Below are 25,788 nucleotides of genomic sequence, written 5' to 3'. Positions count from 1 at the left end.
AAATTTTGCCAATATCTTCAACACAGCTCTGAGGAACAGATGCATAAATTACATTACTCCCAGCAGCTGAGAAGTACACTGCTCTCAGGAGTACATCAGAGGCAACAGTTACTCATATACACTTTTGCTGCATCTTCAGCCTTATTCTACTGTTACTTGTGATGTTCTGATATTGTAAGGACATATGTTTACATATCCTCCAGAACAGTACTGGAAGAAGCTGAATTGTAAGGCAAGAGGTTGTCTACTACAGGGTGATACTTTGTTTGCCACTTTGATTATTGAATAAACATTTAAAAGATGATATTCACAGCAACATACAGTTGGTTAACCTGAAAGAGTTTTACACGTAAATATTTTCATGAGTAATAAAATTATGAATAACCACATATATCTCCCTTCAAAAGATATTTCCATTTCCATCAGGCATCATGCTGGTGAATCTTACTTCCTCCCTGGAGTAAAAGGTGGGTAAGGACCAAACTGTAGGGACCAAACTGTAAGGACCAATCCTGCACAGCAGGATATATCTTTTCATTATCCTTAGGTAAGCACACAGACATCCTTAGGTAATGATTGCTAAAAATAGCAATTGTTATGTTCTAACTTTTGAAAAGTGCTGAATTTGGTAACTTGTAAATTTGACTAAAAATAGCGCTGGCACAATGCACATAATGAATGAGTGACAGTAGTGAATCAATTGCCTGCCAGAAATACTATACTTCCTCTAAGTTCTTAAGTCCTATCTTAAGGACTTTCTTTCCAGATAGGGTACCGTATAGAAGGAAAGGATGAAACAGATTATGTTCAGTACTTTTATTGCAATAGTAATACCTTTCTAGTAAATATGAACCCAATATATTTACAATAAAATAAAAAGTGTGAAGAAGAAATGCACTATCTCTAGTCAAGCAACATTTATGGGATTATTTGTGCATAAAGTATAAATACTGGCAGCTCTTTGGTCCCAATTCTACTATCAGTTCTGCAAAATAGCTACCATGCCAAGTCCCACTCTTTCTGATGAAATTAAAGCTATGTGGGTGCCCAAGAGACTGATTGAATAGAGCACACCCCCATTTTATCCCATTCCACACTTCATAGATAATAAACGTAACAAAAGAGTAGGCAGAAAAGACTTAAGAGAGGAAAGGAGAGAAGCTTTTAGATGATCTGTAGTGCATTTCCTATCAGTGCAAGGTACTGGAGGCCTAAGTTTTGTCTATACTGCAAATTTATTGCAAGATTCGGGGAAAATCATTATGTCCCTCATGTTTCCAGATGCAAACAAACCCTCTATCAAGTGTGAATCACTATCAATATGTTAACTCCATCCTCTTTTACGCAAGCTGCAGAAAACAATTAAACCAACACAGAGCTAATGGAAGTGTATAATATTTCAGTTAAAAATATTTTACTTGCTTTACCATATCCCCACTTCCCCTGTCAAGCTACATTCTTTTTTCTTTCACTTGTACAACCTAAGGACAGCCCCACTGTTTACATGAACAGCAGATTAAAATTTATCTCATGCCTCTTTTGACTAACAAGAGATGCTGTACCAAAATTGTCTAAAAGTAACTCATCCGTAAGTCACGATTTCCATAAACTAAAAATTGTACCCTAACACATTTTTAGCTAACTTCAAATTTTATCCTTAGAGAAGAAAAAGTTACTCGTTCCTAATATAAAAATACCTTGTCAAAGCCACTCTGAAGGCCAGAAGAAAGTTGGCTTTATCATCTAATAGGAGTTTAGCAGTATCTTTCAAATAAGTATTGAGTACTGCAATACACACTTACCAGTTTTATGTCTCTCACACATGCTCAGAGTCTAAGGTACTTAAAAATGTCCTAGTTCACTTCAAACAAATGCATTTAGTTTTATGAAAGATATTATATTGACAGTCCAAGTCCTAACTGACAGAATCCATACAGCACGGCAAGCTTACATCCTACAGTATCTGCAGTTCTAATTAATGCTTTAGAAACAGCAGTATCCTTTATTCCAGTGCCTGCATGCAAACTCTAGAATTTCTTCTGCGGCAGCTTAGGAGCTAATTATGTGTGCATATGTATAGCAGGGGGGTGTAGCTCATACTCACTATGATGTTGACAGAGATCTATCTCATCATATTCTCTAGGTTTATTAGTATTTCTGTAGAGCAAGCATCACAAGTCTCTAAGCATACAACACAAGATAATTTTACTCCCAATAGTCATCAATCGGATTACAGTAGTTTGAGTCTGATTCCAGACTGGGCTGGATTTGAACAGCTGCTGTAGAGATTAAAGACTACATGCAATTATTAACTCAATGAACCATCAGACCCCTTACAAACAGCAAACATTTTTAGCTTCAATTAAAACTAAGAGATTCAAACGATGCCTGCTAACAAGAAAACTAAGTAGCTCTCCAAACCCAAGATTTCTACCATCAGATCAGCTGTGCAACCTTTCCTTTCCTGTTGTGTACATGTCTTGTGAGCGTAAACAAATGCTCTTCATAGTTATTACGATGTGCTTTTTGTAGCACCTGGCACAACAAGGTTTTATTCTTTACTTGAGTCTGGAAGCATTGCTGTAACACAAGTACTAATAGAAAACATAATAGAAAAGGAGAGCCAAGTCTTGCTGAACAGAATCTCTGGCTGAAGCACAATAGGGCCCTTAAAAGATCAAAGTATCCAACTATGGAAATAAAAAAAGAATGCAAAATTCAAACAGTGGCAAAATGTAAGACAGCAGAATATCCACCTAATCACAACAAAAGCGGATTTGCTCCTGTATTATATTTTCTTCCAGAAAGAAGACACATAGAACATCCTGAAATCACCCTTTTGAATTTACTGAAGACACCTTTAAAATGTGAAGATTTTTCATACATAATGTTAATTCAGATTATCACCACAGTCCCAATAACAGATCATATGTTTAAACCCCTAAAAAAAGGATTATTTAACAACAGTTTCATATTCATATTTTTTATCAGGCCAGTTAATAGAAAGTTCAGACTTTGATAAAACTAGAGATGAAACTGATGAATTCTGTGATTCTGTGAAACTGCGATCTGATCAAAAGGCACCCTGACTTCTTGGAAATATGTACCAGCCACCTTCCTTCATGACACAGTCCTCTCCCAGTAATGGCCAGATCCAAAGGGAAGAAAATGATGATTTTCCAAGGAGTAAAGCATTACTAGCTCAAGTGAAGTGCTACGAAGACATGTGCTAAATTGTCTAATCAAAAACTTGTATTTCTTCCCCTCATTCTACTCAGAGTTTGACTTTTGTGGTTTCTCCTGAGTTTCACTGGGAATTTGTACACAAATTCAGACATATTTCGTCATAACCACCAACAATGCACTACATAGTTTTTATCTAAATGGTGTCTAAATTATAAGAACTTCAAATCCAAATCTAAGTCCAGGCCTATTCCACATGGATTTATGCTTGAATATCAACACATTTCTCATCTCAGAGCAATAAACAGAGATTGCTCCAAGCTGTCAATGTCAAAGAGGGACCGAGACTGCCCACAGAGGGCTTTTACAGCTGCTTTTGTTGTAGTTCAATCTTAACGATGAATGATAAGCATGAATGTCAAACTTGAAGTCGAACCCTTCCTAAATCCAGGGACATTCAGAAAGCTTTTTGATATAAACCAACTCTGTTTTGAACCACTGAATGGCAGTGCAAAGATTGGAGGGGGGGGGCGGCAGAGGGAGGAGCATTTGAAATTATAAAAATAATTTTAAAAATACATAGTATTTACTTAAATAGTTTTATACACAGCAATGCCTGCTTGGGTACAAGCTTCTGTATTGCACTGAGTCATACGGAGACAAAGTATTGACTAACTACCTGGGTACCTGCAGTATGTCTTCTGTATCCATAATTCTATATTCATTCTTCAGAAGTTATCTGCATTGTCTCTTGGTTAGGGTTTATGCTCCCAGTCACTCAGTAGGAAGGGTCTCCTGACAGTTTTCCTGCTGCCCAGATGGTTAGTCAAAACTTCAGCAGTTTCATTATATCGATAAGGTATGAAGAGAGAGAGCATTAGATACATCAAGAAATACAACATATACTGAGAAACCAGGAACAGTGATGAACTCTCTGGTCTCTAATGAGAGGGGACAAAGCTCATGTGCCCCATCATTGTAACAATCACTGTTAACGGGAAAAATGTCACTTGGTGCCATTTTTTGTTCCCTTTGTGATCTTTGTGACAGCAGCAGTTTATCACAATTCTGGATACATCAGCTTCTTTGTCCTGCAAGGCGGAATACCACTAATATTTCCACAGTCCAAAAATACCTTTTGACTAGACTAAAAATTCTGGTTTCCTCTCAGATAACACAAGCACCTAAACTTCAAAGACAAAATGTTGACTAATGTTTAGGAGGTGCTGAATATAATGCATAATGCGTACCACAAACCTGGTATGCATTTACCCTGCAGACTAACCCCTCTAGTGTGGCTACGCTGCAACATTTTCTTTTTCTGTCAAGTCTAACCAAATAAGGAATTAAAACATCTTTACTGAGGTTGTAAAAAAATGTATAGCACTACAAAAGGTAAAACTATTGCTGCTATTCCCAGTTCTGCAACAAACTAATTGTCTTATTGCTGTAGTTTCTGCCTATGAAATTTTTCTACCCCAGGAAGGAAGTATTATTCCTTCTAACATATGGATGGATACACACCACTTTAAAAATTCCTTGTGATTATACATCACATTTGCTAAATTTGCTTATATAACCTTACATTAAGCGTTTTAATGAACCGTGCTATAGGCTTACAGAAGTACTCTGCTAATGACTATCAGCCTGCAGACTGGTTAAAAGAATGTCACACATCTATAAAACCCTAAATCCATGATGAAGCAATCCGCTGACATATCCAGAAACACACACTTAAAATCCGTCACAGTATCTCACGCTTGCCAGTGACTAGAAGGCAGAACAACGGAAGGAGTGGTCATCATAATAACCAGCAAAACTATCAAGAAGAAAATCAGCTACTGTGACACCTGACATTCTCCAAAGGGGTATGTCCACTGTAGCTGCTGCATGCAGAGAATGGTAGGAGCTACTGGTAGGTGAAGGTCTGGAACCTAACAAGGTCCAAGTACAAAATTTATTTCATGTGGCAATTACTCTAGTGCACATTGGTCAGTCTCCTTCATATAAAATACGCAGGGAAGAAACTGTCAGCTGAATAAAGATAAACAAGGAAAGACGGGGCTACTTTTTAAAAATGCTGACTTCCTATAATATTTATCTACATGCAAAATAGAAGAACTTCCATACTCAGAAAATACTGTTTTCATCTGCTATTAAGGAAAAGCTAAAAAGCTAACTTGTTCCCTGTTAGCTGATCCGGTGAGCTCAGTAATGTTTCACTGAACATATTGTGGGGTTTTTTCAAGCTTCGAGTTTTTCAAGCTTTGAGTATCTGCATTCAACACTGACAAACAGGCATGACACAGACACAGGACCAAGCCTTATCTTCTTCCTTGGAATGCTCCGTCTACAGTTGAACCTGTGGTGTTAACCCACAACCCTTCAAGCTTCTGATTAGTCATGTCTCTGAATTACTGTTACTTTCAAACATGTAAGTAATTTTGACATTTTTTACAGAATATTTAAATATGGAAACGTACCAAAACAAAATTGTATGCAGACACTCAGGTGTCTAGAATTATATATTATGCTTACTAGGTTTTACATTTTAGTATCTCAGTCTGAATGGAATGTCTTCTGTGATTGCTCTTTAAGGTAACATTGGTTTTGGTTATTTACCAAAACCTGTATATACAGTAAAACATAACTGTGACGTGTATTAGGGTATATACTATGGAATATAAAAGATAGATTTATTTTATTTTTGCAGAGTAGTAAAAACCAGAACTGAATCTGGTAAACACCAGAACTATTGAGTACAGAATAAATTTCCACCACTACTACCACAGACCCAGCTCCACTGGAAGTCATACTGACAGAAGTACTAGAACAGATGAAGCACTGGCAAGCCCCAACCTCCAAATTAAAACATTAAAACTTGCTTCAAAAAAGATTAGCTGAAGAGGTTTGGGGCTTTTTTTTAAAACCCCAGCTCCTGATCTACTGTTGGTGTTGCTACTGCTAGTACTGCAGTGCTGAACCAGCTAAGTTTGGTTATTCAAATTTGTCCCTGCAGGGTTTTTTGTCTGCCTATTTGTTTGTATTTTTCAAGACAGTTCAAGTTCATTTGGAACATCTTTGAGATTAATGTCACCTTGCCTGTGGTTAGATTTCTTGCTGAATTTGCTCTCTTCCAATCATCCCTTCAGGACTTGCAAAAAAACCCACAAAACCCCAAATAAAATCAAGAAAAAGGATTGAACTCTGCTACAATATTTTCTTACACTTGCAGTTTTACGAATTTTATGCCTAACTTAACTAAAATGCTCCACCACAGTAGGAAAATGAGTCAAAGTCTGTCTTTTATCTACCTCAATTCACTCCCAGTTAAGTTCCAGTTCCAGTTTTGCTGTTCATAAATCACTCTTACTTTAGCTTAATGGGGTTTAAAAACAAATATTTGCTGATAATTTGAGAAAGGTCACTTATATTGTTCAGCAGTGTTTGGCATGAGCGAACTGAAGTCTGAAATACGTTCACTGAGCAGGAAGCAAGTTCAGTCAACTCTCCTCCTTAGTAAGGATTTATCAGATTAATTAAAAAATTACGATGCATAACCTAATCACAACTTAATTTAAATTTCCTCAAAGGTAAAGCAATAATATTACAGTGGTTGATTAATGAAATAGACTGTATTTTAATCTAGGAAATTCCTAATTGTCCTTAGTGCTAAAATAAGTATATCCAACAGGAATCAATCAGGTAGGTAGATTTCTTGAAATACAACTGCAATTACAATTATGTAATATTTCTGTCATCATTAACTGAATACATTTTAATAAGCCCACCAAAATATTTAATCACAAAAATCATGGTAGACCTATATGGCACATCTCACCTATCCCACTCCTCAGCAGGGCTAATGAGCCCAAGAAGCCTGTACTGCTGTTTACTGTACTGCTTCACTAGCTCAGGACAGCTCATTCACAACTAGCTTGTGTTTCTCTGGACAGCATTGTAGCGTGTCACGTAACCCCATCCGTAGAGAAACAAACGCAATTTAGCAAAAGAGAGAGCACAGATACAAACTCCACAGCATTCGCCAAAACTAGTGTATGTCCTATGTGAATCATGTAACACTTGTATGACATTCAACAGTTTAACGAACACACACGTGAACCCATATATAAATATATACTATAAAGCCCCGAAAACACACCACTGAATGAAATGAGATACCTGTATCCTGAGAGAACCTCACTTTGTGCTAGCTTCAGAAAATAAGTCCTTCCTCTCATTACTTCAGGATAGAAGAGATTTGACCATGACTATACAAAGTTCATAGCTTCTTTAGACATAATCAGTCATTCTCCAGTAACCAGAGAACTTAGGCTGATCTAATTCTACTTCTATAGCACCATAAAAACACAGACCTATGTGTACATGCACGTACACACGCCAGCACCATATATCTACTTCACATGATCCCTACTTGTTTTAATGATATAGAAACATTTTCCCCAAACCAAACGTCAGAAAATGCCCAGCTGCAGAACAACTACATCCTCCATTCTATTTTGGAAAATGTAAATAAGTTACATAATATCTGGAGACACATCACATACCTGGTAACAGTTTGCTAATAATCTTCTCCAAGTATGTTGGAGATAAAACCGAAAATCCATCCTTAAGAAACTCTTTGTCCATGGGGATCAGATGTATATGACATACTGTATGCCCATTTAATAATTCCCAAGAACCCCTTCTAAAACCAGGATATAATGAAACTGAACATATTTTTATAGCACACCTATAACCTCTTTAAAAAACAGATTTATAGCAGATCTTAAGCATTAAGTTCTAGTGTCATAAATAGCAAGATATCACTGTTTTCAAAGCCCTTTAAAACAATTATCTGACTTCAAGACATAGGAAAACAGGTATGTTGTTGTTTCATAGAAAGAGAAACAGACCTAAAGCCACACAATGTTATAATGAGGGATAAATTTAGTGCTTGCTGAAAGCAACCTAACTGCTATTTTTCTGTGTCTATATAGCTGGCACTCAATTCTTTACTGTTTTTCCAGAATTTTCCCCAACAGTGAATCCTTTATAGTACATAAACTAAAGCTATTTTTAGTGATTGTCAGATTTGAAGACTACAAATCTCTGTAGTTATTGCACCTTCCTCTTCTTGCATATAATCTCTCAATTAAAACAAACGTGTCCCCAAAGAACTTTGAAGAAGAGGCTGAATTAATAAACTGTTTAAGTGAACCAGAAGCAAGCCAATCCCTTATGAATACAGAGTCTGTAATTAGCCAAAATGCTCCATTTTGCTGTTTCAGTAAGGCTGAGGCTCAATAAAAATTAAACAATGATGCAGGCAAGGCATTCCCATGGGGCTCACATATATTAATACATTACCACTCACTAGTTGCTTTATGTCAAAGAAACCAGGACACAGCTTGAAATTGGCTGGCTGCCTATTCGATAAAATGGAAAGCTATTGGTGATAAGTATTTTTTCTTATTTTCATATCCCTAGTGTCATAAACAGGCTAAGTAAGTACTTAAATGTTGCTCTTAACAGTCACATGCTCATAATGGTGCCAAACAGATACAACTCAGGTTCTGACTGATCAGAGAATGACACTTCATAGATTCTGCATGGAGTCACAGTTACCCCTTTTGATCACCCCAACCCAATATAATCCTTAGCACTAGCTTTTCCAAAAACTCTAAGGACGAGGCCAGCAGTTTCTTAAAACCGTATCTGAATTTAGTTCTTAGGTTGATAAGGATGCAGTCAGCAGTCCACACTTCAGTGATAACCTTTCTAAGCAAAAATGCAGAATAACTTGCAAAAATGCAGGTGGCTCCATTACTACTCTGCTGAAGGCAATTTATAGAAACTTGAATATATAGAATAAAATAGTTTGGAACTATGATTATTTTTACATCAGTGGGACAGAGTCAGGAGAACAATGAGTATTTATGAAAACCCTCTTTCAAGCTACAGATGAGTAACCCATGAATGTATCAATACTACAATTTATCAGCTCCTTCAAATCGCTCAGAAACTGAGGCATTCGGCATCTCTCTTGTGTCAAGTTAAAATAAATACTATATCAACTTTTCTATTCAGCCAATTAAAAAACTTAAATATTAAATATGTAGCTAATAAAATGTTTAGTTTATCAAATAGCAAGCCACTGTTCTAACGCCTGTACTCCAGCAATATCATCAGGTGATAGGGCTATAAAAGCACCTCAAGCTGCAACTGCAAAATGATTTACTGCCTTTGAAAAACATTTTCCAAAAAGAATGGGCTGATGTTCTGAAGTTTCAGTTCTTATCCAGAAATCCTCTATTATGTTAACCTTTTATAATTTGTCTTACTCTGTCCTTACAAGGTCATCATGACTTCCACTTCTGCAGTAGAATCCAGCCTTTCATCAATGGAGTGTGAGGATCATTCAAAGAGCAAATGAATGCAAATCACCACTTGACAGCTTTAATTTTCATAAGCATCACAAATTCTAGGCTAGTTTATGCTCACCTTTCGCAGGAGAAAGCAAATACGCTCAATATTTCTCAGCCGCTCTCTCTGTCAAGAAGAAAGTGGGAAAAAGGTAGATTAGCTGGTGTTATAAATTAAAGACAATATGTTACAATTACAATGGGTCAAGATCATAATTAATGGCTGCAGGGAAGCAACACATGTTGTTCATCTGAAACAACAGTATTCACTTCTTACCTACTGCTTGCAAGCCAAATGATTTACCCATTTCAAAGTCCCAATAAGCTTTTGTTCATCTGTTACTGGGTGTAACGATTAAACTGGGGATTCAAGTCTCTCTTAGCCTTGAGCCAGAGGCTGCAACTTCTTTTAAGTCAGCATTTGTGGCTCTATCCAATGGTGCCAATCTATACCACAGAGACTTGGTCTTGCATTTTCAGTTACCCAACCACTGGCTTCAAGATAATTCTGAATGGGAAAAACAAGTATGAAGTTGGTATGGCAGCCCATCCTCTATCACTAAGAGGGTGTCTGAGCAGCATGTGATATTAGAATTTAACCCATTAGTGAAGAATATCTGAAATGTCTTAGAAATGCCACTTTAAACAACAGATGCATTCATAAATACAGAAAGTCACTGTAATTAAGCACTGTGACTCAAAAGATGCTCTAAGCTCGATTCACAGAAAGAAGACAAGTCAAAGACAGGTTTTCTTTTAAATGGCCCATAATGAGAAATTCACTAGTAAAATCAGATTTCACTCTGCATAACCCCATCACTGGAGTTACTGTGAAAGATTCTACTGTTGGTTACACTGCAGAAGGCAGAGTGGTTTTGTTGTCCTCAGAAGACTATCTGGTAATATTTTCATTTAGACATGGGAAAAAATATTCTGAACAATGACCTTTTTTAAACAGGTAACTTAATATACCAATATGAGAAGCCAACTCTCCCTAAGCTTTTTGCTTTTCAAATGCTTTAAATTTGCTCCAAGTTTGAGTTGTATTTCTACTCTCCAAAGAAATGTCTCTTTTCCTTTCCTGTCCCCAAGTTTAAGCCATTTTTTAAAAAAGGATCATTTTGGAGAGACAGTGAGACAGTGGAAGCTTGATAGGCACCAGATAAATATTGTGCCTCTCTCTGGTGTCTGTGATCTAAAAGAGTTTCAGATATTTTAGGCTCACGGTTGCAAACATGAGAATGGACATGTGTGGACGTGCCTGTGAAGCTGCAGAAAGCTTTTTTGCCTTTAGTAGGAGGTAAGTGGAGAGGGAAAGATAATCCTCTCAATTCCCTTTAGAAGACAGATGCCTAACTGCAGCTGGCCTTGGAGAAGTAGGAAGTCTGTCTTTGAACTGTAGGTAATAGCGTGTGAACCAGAAAATTTGAATTAAATTCTCAGTACTGCCATTGGTTTTGCCTCTGATTTCTCCCTAATTCAGCCTTGACAAAAAGGCTCTACCCTCTGTCTTGAAAACATTGTGGAAGATACATGAGTAAACATCAGACGTTCTTATAGTGCAATAAAGAAAACTACCCCACCAAATAAATGGAATATGGGCATGAGCAACTATGCATAGGGAAAGATGAAAATACACTTGGCCAAAGATATAAGAAATAAGAAACACCCGCTAAAAATCTTCCTTTTATGTCAATATAAAAGGCATCAACATGTATACTGTGCAGAAGAAAGCAATCTGAGATTATTGCTTGAGTTATCACAGAAAGTTTCATAGAAGAGAGTTAAATATGTCAACTGATCACAGAATACTTTGTTGTGTTTTACTGGAAACTCTACAATTATCTTTTTGATTACACCACTAATATGATTGAAACAGGGACTTATTAACTTTTTTTATCCTGGAGACCAATTCCATTACCATTATAAAATAAAAGGCAATTATCTCCATGGAGCATCTTACAAGTTTTAGGAAGAACAAATTACTGGAATTTGGTACAGATAATACACATTTCTTGTGTGCAGTTCTCAAGATGGGACGTAAAAACTGATAAAGTGAATTCAAAATCAGATTACTTCCAGTAAATTCAAAACCATATTACTTCCATTGAAGTCCTCTATAGGATTTCTTCATATAATTTCTTTCTTCTGTTCTCATTCTTTGCTTATGTGTTAGTGAACAGTAAACAAGTCTTACTCAAAGATTCACGTAAAGATTACGGTTAAAATCATTAGTGGTCTAAGCAGTACCGCAAATCCTCTGCTGAGTTATGAAACAAGCTTAAATGGCAAAGTACTAGCTACTGAATCCGGTTATCATTTGTAGGCAATTCAATAACTTGATACTCTGTAGAGATCAAATTCAGCACCTGTCATAATAATTGTAATTCCCAGTGAGATGACAGGGAGCCAAGTTCTGCTCTCAGTTCTGGTGGTACAAATCTGATGCATTTTTAACTATAGTCAGCTAAATCACCCTAGATTACAGCTTTAATTAACAGAGGAATTTTCATATGCTTAAATCTGGGTTGCATTTTGGTTCATTAGGTAAAACTGAGTTTACAGTCCCAGGGTGATATTTAACCTTTTCCATAGCAGATGCAGCAGAATGTGTTATTTACTCTTAAAGCACAGGAGAATTCAGGGCCCTGCCATGGGACAGAGAGGTCTAGGAATGCACTTATCAAATCCCTTCAAGCTTTTGACTCATTGATACAGACAGTATGGGAGAAGGTGGTCATCCCATGCTTGAACGCAGAGAAAGCAAATGATTTCAAAAAGGAAAACTTGTGCCACAGAATGAAAAGATAAAAAGAAAGCATTAGCATCGCATTATACATCGTTCAGTTTTTGAACTTCCACATTATTTTCCTGCCTCCTTAAGCAAAAAGAAAAGCTATTAGCATAAAGAGTCGCCATCTGGTTTCTTAAGACTGGCCCAATAAATCAATTTTCCAAACTACAGTTGACTTCACAACAGATTCTACATTAATTTTCACACTCATACTTTCACTGACAGCCCAGTGCATCTCCCTTTCTTTAGTAGTTGTTGCTTAGCAAGCCACTGGTTGTACTCACTGCGTGGACTGGGTTGCACTGATCTATTGGGCTTTTGAAGTCTGTCCGAAGTTCATCAAAGGCGATTATCTGAAAAACAATTTTTTTCAAATATTGTAATGAATGCTCATTCAAACACTTATTTTTCCTTTAGGGACTAGTTAGATGCATTGCCTCCCTTCCTCCCTTTCCAGAGAAAATACGGGAAACTAGCTTCCCCGATATACTCCTTTAAGAACTAACTAGTTAAAATAAAACATGGGATACTCCTACATATGACACCTAGAACCCATTAATCTGTCACTCTGTAAAATCATATCTATAGCATTTTCAGCATTGTTGCTTTCCACATTTCTTCCCTCATATCAGCTACAATTTTTTTCTCAAACTTCCAAATGACATAAAACTATTTCACAAACAAAGGCATCTCCAGACTTGATGGAAAAAGTCATTAGCAGCCTAAAACACAGAGATGCATCAGGTATGCTATACCAGATTTAATACACACACAACAGCCCCTTTTTATTAGTTGTTAAACCTACTTCAGATATTAATTCTGAATTAGTATCAGCTTAGTTATTATTAAGCTGCTATTCATTATCAAGCAAACTCCTCAAAAGGTAAACTACTCCAGAGCAAAACATGCCCTTCCTAAATTCTGGCAGGTTTTAGAACCTTTACCTCGGACGTCATTAACGCAGACATGCCTTTTGCTCATGTCCTTCAGTTTCCTCCACTAACTGATGGATTCAGACACACTGGTGATTACTGCATGCTTTTAAAGCACAGCAGATGAAAGTGCCCATAAAAATAATAATGCTTGATAATGTTTTCTTGGAAAGAAAACAGCTGTAATAACCCTCAGCATATTTCATTCAAAGATCTCAAAGCACGTTCTTACCTTTGTTTTATGTTTGTGTTCTAGTAATACCTTTTCTTCTGCTTGCTTCACCCAAAGAATGAAAGCTCACTATGACAGGCACCACATAAACATACGTTAAAACAATGATTTCTTTTTAGACAATTTACAACCCAGGAAAGTATTTGTTCTCAATAAAAAGATGATGGAAGTACAAGGTAGCAGTTGGGTAATTAGTATATGAGTGGAACAACCATTCTATGACATGTCACAGCATGCCTGCTGCCTAGCTGCTCAAAAAATAACCAACTGGGTGTCAACACAGACCTGCTGTATACATAGAAGACGCTAATTTTACAGGTATGGAATGCAGGAGCAGAAATCCTGAAAATTACATATCTACGATTCATATAATAATCTGGTGAGAGGCTTGAGAATAAAACCTAGAGCTACAATCCACAAATCTAAGCATTACTTTGCATCCTACTCTAATGCTGCATTCATCACACTGAAGCACATTTAAAATCAAAAGTGTGGCATTTTACAAGAGCACTCTACAGAATTCAATTTATTCAACTATGACAAGTCAAAGTGCCAGAATAAACCACAAAGGGAACTATAAAACGTGATTATAAGTGAAGCATTTTTCCCCATGGATGCAGTATCTCTACAAGTTCGGAATTAGATCTGCAACGGATGTTTAGACTAAGGCAAAAGAGCAAATAACAGAAACTGTGAGAGGGTCGGAGTACAATTGTGAAGAATAAGGCTTACGACACCTCTATATTTAATACTTCTTGAACAGGTCTTCATATTCTCAAGCTGGGCCAACTGGTAAGAGGGTAACAACCATGCAAGTCAGACGCACACGCTTCTGTTTGTAATCGGGTATCAACATCAGCACTGACAGCATTGACAGAAAAGGGGAAGGATGGCCCTGTAACAGGTAAGAGAGCTCCCTCTGTTCATGGCTGTGCCACTGATTTACTTTGGGATCCTGTGCATCTCCCTTAAATTCTTTTTGCCTCACTGCACTGGTACTTACAGATGTAGCTTTAAGATAGAAAACTGTTATGAGCTTTGAGTGACAACTGTTTTTAATAATGTACAGTGGTAACAGCTTTTTTTCTGTTGTAAATGTAGAGATGAGCTGAAATTTCCTTGAGGGGGAAAAAAAAAAAAAAGAGTGAATGTGCTGTGCTCTTCCTTTTGGTAGTCAGTAACAGCAACCAGGGGTTTGAGATAATCATGAAATGACAGCCAGTATAAGATCCAGTTCATGCTGTGAGGAAGGACTGGTCCGAGACAACACCACAAGGAACCCAAATACTGGAAACATAAGATGGACCCCCTTCAAGAAGTCCAGGAACGCCTCTAAAGATTCACTGAACACAGAGATAAGATTATAACCCTGGAGCGTGTTTAGGTGAAGAAGAACTAGATTGCTCTGAAAAACAGAACCATTAAGGCAGGGCTCTGTTGAGCTAACCTTAACTAATGCAGCTAAGCCTTGAAGAAATCCTAAATGACAGTTTGGAAAAGAGATTAGCCTCAAATATACTACACATTTAGATTTCCTAATTTTTTGCTTTCTCTTTTTTTCACCAGCATTCCCAACTCTGTAGTCAAACTCCTACTCTTTATTTGCTGGCACACAATTTATTTTACATTATGCTTGCATTATATCTAAGTGCATTGAAACAAATCTGATAGTATTAAGTACACTGTTTTCATGGAATCAGTAAGTGTAAATACAGTAGTCTCACAGACAAACCTTTTGGGACACATGCAACTTATTACAATATTAAGAGACATTCCTGCTACACCTGCAAGAAACAGATTGAGGTCTGGTATCAAGCACACAGGATTGGAGGAAAATTTCTTCAGTAAAAGTTTCAGTGTCTCTCTGGAAGAAGGCTGACAGAAATAAATCTTCCTCAATTCTTAATATTTTATTTCATAGAACTGTCTCTATTTAATAGAAGTTTATTATATTATCCATAATAGTTTATCTCTTGTTAAATCCTCAGGAATACAAATCCAGTGATGACATGAAGATATCTATTTTAATTTATGAAAAAGCACATTCCTATTTCTCAGTCACAGTGAAAAGCTTGAAACTGTAATATTAGGCAGGCTCACAATTAGAAGGAATATAAAGAAACTCCCAAAGTTTTTTGGAGGCATGTTTTTTGGTTTTTTTTTTTTTAATTGCACAGTGCTGTGTGTCCTAATTCTAAAACTGCAAATGAGAAACAATGGAAACAAAGCTGTAGCTTCTTAAGATCGGCGGTTGCTCACAATACACTACATAACTGTGCAACAAATTATATTGTATTACTGAGAATAAGGCTGGGTTGTGCTGCAGCATGGTTTACTTAATTAGGAAACATCTTCCTCTTTCAATTGTAACTAGCCTTGTGTAGCAGCTTAATGCCCTAGGGCATGTCTGGCCAGAGTTGCCATTTTTCCCTACAAAAAACAAGTAAGTAACGACTTGCCTCCATTAAGTATTTCACAATGCTTTCACAGGAGGTGCAGTGTTCCAGCCATACTCTAGAGAAACAATCTTCTGCCCGTTTACATTTCAGCTGGATGCAGTACAGCTACCTGCTTCCCCTACATCAGCCTATGGGAGTTGCTGAATGCTTTGGAACAGCATTCGGGTATGCTCAAGGTCTGTTTCACCTCTGAAATTGCCACACTTATCAGCAACTTGACAGAGTAGTTCATTTGGAGGCAAACAATGTAATAGTTAGAGAATAAAACAATGCAATAGTGCCCAGTCAGGGCACTTCACCATATGAATTGCCATATTTTCACCTTTGTAAATGAATGTATGTTATAAACCGTTCAGTATCTTTTAGTTATCCAATCTAATTCGATCCAGGGTGGCAATTAAGACCACAAAACATACATACGCGTGGACATCAGCGACCTCATCTCTCCAAAGGCCACACAATTAAAAACCTTCCAAAGAAAAATGACTAGCCTCTAGTTATGAAGCTAAACAGATAGCTAAGCAGATAGCATTTTGGAAACATGTGCCAGGGACTGATCTTACACAGAGGAGAAATTTATTTCTATTAGTAAATATTAATGTTGTACAGAGCTTCATAGAAAGAGAATAAGGACCATTTGATATCCATTTAGGAACTCCAAGAAAAAAACAAGTTATCTGTTTATTTGCAAACCTGTATCAGAAGAAAAAAGCATCATGTTTAGCAATAATTTGTCTCATTACTGCAGAAAGGGGCCAGGGATTGAATGAGCAATGGATATTGAACTATCTTCTGACTTGGGGAATTTTCCCTGTGATTCCACATTGCAAAACATTACAGGAAGTTTGTTCTGCCACTGGCCTAGCCATGCTTTTTTCTGTTGATAGAGGTGTACTTGTGGGTGTTATCCACCTAATAAAACTAAAGGTTTATAAAAATACTGGTTGCATTCTCTGGTGATTCACACCATCTGCAAATCTCATAACTCCAAGTGTAAGTCAGCAAGGAGTTTGCCCCAGTTTAAACACAAACTGAACAGATGAGATTGTGATGACAACGTATGTTTCAGTACAGCTACAACTGCAATGATATTTATAAAATTTGTTTTCATTACCCACACTCTCTGTGCTCATCTCTCCAGACAATAACAGCTTTGAATAATGAAGTATTCACATAAGATTGAGCCTGAATTTTGTTTTCTTCCTATGCTTATGCAACCATCAAACTGAAAATTTCACTTATTAATGGTAGGAATGAGTTATGATCTCTCATTTTTAGGGAAGATTTTTTTTTTTAATCACTGAGCTCTTACAGAAATATATTTTAATTGAGAATGTCATGTTTTAGGGTGGCAGTGGAGTCGGTGTGGGTGTGAATTCAGTGACAGCAAAGAAGTTGGATATTATTGCTTATTGGCATCTCAGAAATGTGAAGATAAAACAGAACACTAACCACAGAACAGTAACACTTAACATATGTTTCCTTGCCACCACCCTGTCAATGCACCACAATCCCATCTTGAAGAAACTGTCTTTAATGGTTCATTTAATCAATTTGTCTACCCCTCCACTCTCATACACAGCTTTCACAGTACCCATACCGGCAGTTCACAGGCTGTCTGCAAGTCAGCACGCGGACAGAAGTGGACAGGTTTAGGAGCATGCTGTGCTCCTAAACTTCATGCCTGCCCATCAACTGCTGTATAGACATATTTACTGTTTTTGGGAAATAGTCTTGAACATTTATCATGTCTGAACCATGTTGATGCAAGCTGGGTGAGTTACTTCATTGGATTTTGTTGAGCAGAAGCAGAAACAGACAAAACGTGTGAGAGACAGTCGCAAAAGGACCTGAAATGGAATGTTAGTCACTGTCTTGACACGATGGAGTATGGGGAGCCCATAGAGAGATGCAGAGAACAGTGACATCGACAAAGGAGCTTAGCTATGGTATCCACCTGGCAGAAACCTATGCCCTCTGCACTCACCAGAATGGATGTGGCAGCCCAGACAGAGCTCCCAAGAAAACATGCAGCCATGCAGTTCTCAGGCTGCAGGGAGTGCCAGAGCCTTTCGCTGGTAACGGATGGCAGCAGTGAGAACAGCTATGCGAGGTGTGACCAGGTGGATGATCTGCTCAGCCTGGTGGCAGAGCTATGAGAGGAAGTAGAAAGGTTAAGGAGCATCAGGGAGTCTGAGAAAGAGATAAGACTGGTGGAACCATGTTCTGCCCTCCCTGAGACAGAAACAGGAACAGCCACCAGAAAAAACTCAAGATCAAGGGGATCCTGTATCCTCCCCCACCAGGCTGAAGGCAGTAGTTTAAAGGAAAGGAGTGAATGGAGGCAAGTCCACGCTTGGAGTGGCAGGCGAACCCCCGTCTTGCCCACCTCACCTTCCCAGGTGCCTCTGTACAACAGGTATGAGGCTCTGGATGTGGAAGGCCAGTCAATGGATGACATGGATGACAGTCCATCTACACCAGAGGTGTTGCCAAGGTCAGAAAGGCCTACCCCCCGTATCATGACCACCTCTACAAGGAAGAAAAGATGGGTTATAGTTGTAAGCAACTCCCTTCTGAGGGGAACAGAGGGTCCAATATGCCAGACAGACCCTCCTCTTAGAGAAGTCTGCTGCATCCCCGGGGCCTGGGCTAAGGACATCACTAGGAAACTTCCTAGCCTGGTACAGCCCTTGGACTATTACCCATTAGTGCTCTTCCATGTGGGTGGCGATGAAGCCGCAACACGTAGTCCAAGGGCAATCAAGAGTCTTCAGGGCCTTGGGACAGTTGGTAAGGGAATCTGGAGCACAGGTTGGTTTTTCCTCTCTCCTTCCAGTTGCAAGCAGTGACATTGGAAGAAACAGATGCACCCAGTCTATTAATACATGGCTCCGTGGCTGGTGTCACCACCACAATTCGGGGTTTTTCGATAATGGGATGGCCTACATGGCACCAGGCCTGCTGGCGTCAGATGGGATTCACCTTTCTCAAAGGGGGAAGAGGGTCTTTGCTCACGAGCTAGCAGGGCTCATTGACAGAGCTTTAACCTAGACTTGAAGAGGGAGAAGGATAATATCAGGCTTGCCTGGGACAAGCTGTGGGATGACATGCCAAGGTTAGAGGGATGGGATGCTAGCGAGGGCCCTCAGCCTGTTGCTCTGAGACATGCTGGCTACACTGCAGCACACCTGAGGTTTCAGAGATGAGCCGGGGCTCCTGAGGTAATAGGGGCCATCAGGTAAACACCAGTGAAATACCTCAAAGGTATTAAGGGTCTTCCTCTAAGAAGGTGACACAGTCAACAGCCCAGCTGAAGTGCCTCTACTCCAGTGCACGCAGCAAGGGCAACAAACAGGAGGAGTTGGAAGCCACCGTGCTGCTGGAAAGCTATGACCTAGTTGCCATTACTGAAACTTGGTGGGACGAATCCCATGACTGGAGTGTGGCTATCGATGGCTACAAGTTGTTCAGAAGGGACAGGTGAGGAAGAAGGGGCGGAGGGGTTGCCCTCTACATCAAGAAATGGATAGAGTATGAAGAGCTGTCTCTGAAGAATAGCCACAAGCAGGTTGAAAGCTTATGGGTAAGAATTAGAGACTGAGGCAGCAAAGGGAACCTTGTGGTTGGTGTCTACTACAGGCCGCCCGATCAAGGGGAGCCTGTTGACAAAGCCTTCTTACTCCAGCTACAGGAGACATCGTGCTCGCAGGCTCTCGTCCTGCTGGGGGACTTCAACCACCCTGACATCTGCTGGAAAAGTAGCACGGCGAGCTGTACGCAATCCAGGAGACTCCTGGAATGCATTGAGGATAACTTCTTAAGCCAGGTAATAGACATCCCTACCAGAGGGGATGTGATACTCAACCTGACGATCACCAACCCAAGTGAGCTAATCGGTGATGTCAAGATTGGAGGCAGCCTGGGCTGCAGTGATCATGCACTGGTGGAATTCGCAGTCCTGAGGGATATGGGTCAGGCAAAGAGTAAAGTCAGGACCCTGAATTTTAGGAAAGCAAACTTCCAGCTCTTCAAGGAGTTAGTCAATAGGACCCCCTGGGAAACTGTCCTCAGGGACAAGGGAGCAGAACAGAGCTGGCAGATCTTTAAGGACGCTCTCCATAGAGCGCAAGAGCTCTCGATCCCCAGGTGTAAGAAATCAGGCAAGGAAGGCAAGAGACCAGCATGGATGAGTCGAGACCTGCTGGTCAAACTAAAGGACAAGAAGGAAATGCACAGGCAGTGGAAGCAGGGACAGGTATCCTAGGAAGAGTATAGGGGTGCCAGGTTGTGTAGGGATGGAGTCAGGAAGGCCAAGGTGCCAAAGGAGCTGAACTTGGCAAGGGATGCAAAGAATAATAATAAGGGCTTCTACAGGTATGTTAGCCAGAAAAGGAAGGTCAGAGAAAGTGTACTGCCCCTGATGAGCAAGACTGGCAAACTGGTAACAACAGACGAGAAGAAGGCTGAGGTATTCAACAACTTTTTTGCCTCATTCTTCACTGGCAACCTCTCTTCCCACACCTCTTGAGTGGATGGACTGCAAGGCAGGGACTGGGGAAGCAAAGTTCCTCCCACTGTAAGAGAAGATCAGGTTCGTGACCACCTGAGGAACCTGAATAAGTCTATGGGACCTGATGAGATACATCCCAGAGTCCTGAGGGAATTGGCTGATGTAGTTGCCAAGCTGCTCTGCATGATATTTGAAAAGTCATGGCAGTCAGGTGAAGTCCCTGGTGACTAGAAAAAGGGAAACATACCACCCATTTTTAAAAAGGGTAGAAAGGAGGACCCTTGGAACTACTGACCTGTCAGCCTCACCTCTGTGCCTGCGACGATCATGGAACAGATCCTCCTAGAAGCTATGCTGAGGCACATGGAGGACAGGGAGGTGATTCGAGACAGCCAGTATGGCTTCACCAAGGGCAAGTCCTGCCTGACCAAACTAGTGGCCTTCTATGATGGAGTGTCAGTGGACAAAGGAAGAGCTATGGATGTCGTCTATCTGGACTTCTGTAAGGCCTTTGACACGGTTGCCCACAACATCCTTCTCTCTAAATTGGAGAGATATGGATTTGATGCGTGGACTGTTCAGTGGATAAGGAATTGGTTGGATGGTTGCATACAGAGGGTAGTGGTCAATGGCTCAATGTCCAGATGGAGATCAGTGACAAGTGGTGTCCCTCACGGGTCCATACTGGGACCAGTACTGTTTAATATCTTCACCAATGACATAGACAGTGGGATCAAGTGCACCCTCAGCAAGTTTGCAGATGACACCAAGCTGAGTGGTGCTGTTGACACGCCTGAGGGACGGGAGGCCATCCAGAGGGACCTGGACAAGCTGGAGAAGTGGGCCCGTGTGAACCTCATGAGGTTCAACAATGCCAAGGGCAAGGTCCTACACCTGGGTCAGGGCAACCCCCAGTATCAATACAGGCTGGGGGATGAAGGGATTGAGAGCAGCCCTGAGGAGGACTTTGGGGTACTGGTGGATGAAAAGCTGGACATAACCCGGCAATGTGCGCTTGCAGCCCAGAAGGCCAACCATATCCTGGGCTGCATCAAAAGAAGCATGGCCAGTAGGTCAAGGGAAGTGATTCTGCCCCTCTACTCTGCTCTGGTGAGACCCCACCTGGAGTATTGCAGCCAGCTCAGGAGCCCTCAGCACAAAAAGGACATGGACCTGTTGGAGCGGGTCCAGAGGAGGGCCACGAAAATGACCCGAGGGCTGGAGCACCTCTCCTACGAGGACAGGCTGAGAGAGTTGGGGTTGTTCAGCCTGGAGAAGAGAAGGCTCCAGGGAGACCTTATTGCAGCCTTTCAGTACTTAAAGGGGGCTTATAAGAAAGATGGGGACAAACTTTTTAGCAGGGCCTGTAGAGATAGGACAAGGAGCAATGGTTTTAAACTAAAAGAGGGTAGATTCAGACTAGATATAAGGAAGAAGTTTTTTATGGTGAGGGTGGTGAAACACTGGAACAGGTTGCCCAGAGAGGTGGTAGGTGCCCCATCCCTGGAAACATTCAATGCCAGGTTGGACAGGGCTCTGAACAACCTGATCTAGTTGAAGATGTCCCTGCTTACTGCAGGGGGGTTGGACTAGATGACCTTTAAAGGTCCCTTCCAGCCTAAACTATGATTCTATGAAAGTGACAGGCTGAGAAAACAATTTTTGCTACTCCATTCTTCTCATGATATGAAATGAATCTGAACAAGAAATTTAGCTATGTGGTTGGTGAGTATTTGTTCAAGATCATTGTTCCTCTTCCCTCATTCTCTTCTGGTTGAACTGATGTGGTTCATGCTACCAAGCAACATAAATACAGCAAGGAAAACCTTTCCCCCTCTGTAAGGGTTCCTCTGCGTCGACACCTCCACTGTGATCTCCAATCAGAATGCTCATTTGAGCCTAAGTAGCTGTTGGTCACAATACTTTCAATATTCTTGTAATACCCTATAAATCATAAGAGGTGTTAATTGTAGAATAATTTTATTGATGGTATAGCCTCTGATATGGCCCAGAGACCATACATGACACATCAAGTAATGTAGATGTGAGATTTAAACTGCTTTTTAAGTAGTCTTCCTCCTCCTCACCAGGACCACTATTTGTTAAATTCAGCACATGCAGCATCACAGAAGACTGAAATCAGGTCTGAATCAACCTGACAATCTTCTTTTAAGAACACCATAAAGCGCTGACATTAGGCTAGGAGAAAAAAAAGAAATCAAATCACTGGGAAAAAATTCTGCCTGTGATACTAACAAATCCTGTTATACGATACTAAACTACACAGGAGTACACCAGAGAGCAATTTGGCCTACTTTGGCTTGTTAGCACAGGAAAAGGATGGAATGTAGGTTATGCTATGACAGGAAATATCTTTTTTTTCACTTGTCAGTGCTTGAGTGTATTGTTCATTATTTGTTTTTACCAAAGATTACTAAACATCTGATGGGCTGGGGTTTTTAAGCCCTGAAACCAAGAGCTGGCTGCTCAGAGGAAATGGTGTTCACCTCTTGTTTTATATTGCATTGTAATAAATCAATGTCTTCCTACGACATCTTGATTGTCACTGAGCTGCACAGCACAGCTTTCACAGTCTCTGAAGGCAGAAAAGACAGAACTTAACTTCTACTGCAAAAAACACAGCCTACTGTTGCACTCTATCATCTACCTCCAGCCCCTCAAAAAAGGGCATCAAATAAAACCATGAAGGTACAGTGATGGGAAAACATCCAGAATGTGTGCATATGCACTTCATGAATATTCTATAATTATTACTTAAATAGAAAATTAACTTCATGGAAAGGATACCGGCTCAGTTAAGAATATGCACAAAGCTTTTAGATCATACCTGCATTTCTTTGTAACAGAGGGGTTATCAGCTGATTCACTTTTTAAAACACCTGGAGCTGGGTAGACTGGCAGCAAAAGAGTAGTTACCAGATTCCCTTCACAAGTCACTTTCTGTCTTCAGAAGAGGGAACAAAGTAGGCTGTTACCACTCAAGTTAATTCAGGAGAAATGAAATAGGCTAAACAGAGGCTGATGCTGCACAGCATTGTCGTATATGCTGACAGGAAGCTGGGGGAAAAAAAAAAACAACTTTGTTCTAAGTTTTGAGGTTAGCTTTCACACCCTTCAGAAAATCTCCAGATCAGTATAACTCTCTGCTTTTCACTTCTTAAAGAGGGAACTTCTATACTCTTGTTTTGTACTTACTAAGATGAGCATTTATGGTGCTACTCACTCATGTTCTTAACAACAGTGTCTGTACCCAGTATTGGATCTGTACTTAAAAGTTCATTAAGGTTTTTTGGCAAGCCTCAGAGCTGCTTTGTGTTCAGGTTCACAAGTTCAATCTATGATCCACTGAAAGAGCACAAAATTATTCATTACGGTTACAATCATAACTATAGTAAACTCAGCATTTCAGCAAGCCAGAGGCATATTGACTTTAAAATGCTGGAGCTGTGCAATATTACAAGTTTACAAAGCTGTTCTCATTCATGTTCCCAGTTACTATCTTTTTGGGTGTAAAAAGATCTCCAATAATGTAATAGTTCTTCATAAAACAAACTACTTCAATTTACTGGGGATCCAAAATGTGTTGTAATAGAGATTCACTAATATTTACTCGCTCAGGGGCTGGGGGGCATACAGCTGCTCTGTAACCATTATTATCAGTACTAGGTAAACAGTTCAGAGAATGAAATGAAGAAATATGTATTGAAACTGCAGGACTGGAGGATTTAAGGCAGCAGAAAGTAAGACTTGAGCTACAGTTTGACCAAGACATGGAAGTCAAAAAACACATACAAACTTTCAAGGAAATGTTTCAGGTCTATTTTAGCCTCCTATTTCATCCACAAAGAATAGCTACCTGTGCTGGTTTTGGCTGGGATAGAGTTAGTTTTCTTTATAGTAGCTAGTATGGGGCTATGTTTTGTATTTGTGCTGAAAACAGTGTTGATAACACACTGATGTTTTAGCTGTTGCTAAGTAATGTTTACACTAGCCAAGGACTTTTCAGCTTCCCATGCTCTGCCAGGTGCACAAGAAGCTGGGAGGGGGCACAGCCAGGACAGTTGATCCAAACTGACCAAAGGGCTATTCCATACCATGTGACGTCATGCTCAGTATATAAAGCTGGGGAAGAAGAAGGAACGGGGGGACATTCAGAGTGATGGCGTTTGTCTTCCCAAGTAGCCTTAGGTACGATGGAGCCCTGCTTTCCTGGAGATGGCTGAACACCTGCCTGCCCGTGGGAAGGAGTGAAGGAATTCCTTGCTTTGCTTTGCTTGTGTGCACGGCTTTTGCTTTCCCTATTAAACTGTCTTTATCTCAACCCACGAGTTTTCTCACTTTTACCCTTCTGATTCTCTCCCCCATCCCACCGGGGCGGAGTGAGTGAGTGGCTGGGTGGGGATTAGTTGCTGGCTGGGGTTAAACCGCAACACTACTGATGATTCTGCACACTAGCATTTTGTTAACTAGCACAAGCAGTCAGATCCTCATTTTTAGTAAGAAGAGGATTAGGTGTATGTATCAGAGTTTTCAAAAATAGGTATTTTCCCTAAGTCAGAAGAACGAATATTTTCAACATTTCCAGTAAACTAACTCTGAAAGACCTTCCAGATTTAAGACAAAAAGCAAAATTTTGTTCCAACACTATATTTTTGCTTTGGAATTTGTTTTGGTTTTAGGAAAAATCAGATTATATGACATAGTTCAACATTCCATTGTATTTATTTTAAAGAAAACACACTGCTTAGTAGAAATTGAAACATTTTCTCTTCCTTTCTTGATCAAAGTCTCTTGTTTGTCCTATAATGAAACAGTAGTGCCAGTAAACATTATTAATTTATTGTCACTTAATTGTCAAAACAGAATCCAGGAAAGGGAACTGGAGAGGACTTCCTAGGCTGTCAGCTTCAGCCCCCAATTTCTGCAGACACCACATCAGAAGATCCAAGTGGTAAATACACCAAGCTTATTTTAAAAACAGGAAGGAGGCATATGATTTCCCTTTTCACAGCTCCATTTGGAACACAGCAGAAAGTTTGGAGCCTTCTCCTAACTTTTAAATTTGTTGCACAGATAACACAAACCATGTATATCATTGCCAAGACTGCTTCATTAAAACAGCTACTTAGTAGAATGAGAAGGTTTTATTTTGTGGGAACTTGCATCAAAATTGGCACGACTCCAAAACAATTTATCTTCAATTCAGCAGAAATGCCATCCCAGCTCATG

General features: G+C 39.7%; 1 protein-coding gene across 2 annotated transcripts in view; it reads right to left on the bottom strand.

Annotated features, from left to right (window-relative positions):
* The window catches only part of CNIH3 (cornichon family AMPA receptor auxiliary protein 3), a 55,194-nt gene that overhangs the window by 12,095 nt on the left and 17,311 nt on the right, over positions 1–25,788 (bottom strand). The window contains exons 2-3 of one of the 2 annotated variants that reach the window (XM_075497429.1): positions 12,687–12,755; positions 9,688–9,735 (exon numbers count right to left, since the gene is read on the bottom strand). In XM_075497429.1, coding sequence (XP_075353544.1) covers positions 9,688–9,735; positions 12,687–12,755 — 117 coding nt within the window. The remainder of the gene's footprint in view (positions 1–9,687; positions 9,736–12,686; positions 12,756–25,788) is intronic. The other variant, XM_075497430.1, reaches the window with a different exon arrangement.

The sequence above is a fragment of the Mycteria americana genome, chromosome 3 (assembly GCF_035582795.1).
Source record: "Mycteria americana isolate JAX WOST 10 ecotype Jacksonville Zoo and Gardens chromosome 3, USCA_MyAme_1.0, whole genome shotgun sequence".
Lineage (NCBI taxonomy): Eukaryota > Metazoa > Chordata > Aves > Ciconiiformes > Ciconiidae > Mycteria > Mycteria americana.
This window is presented reverse-complemented; position numbering and strand designations above follow the sequence as displayed.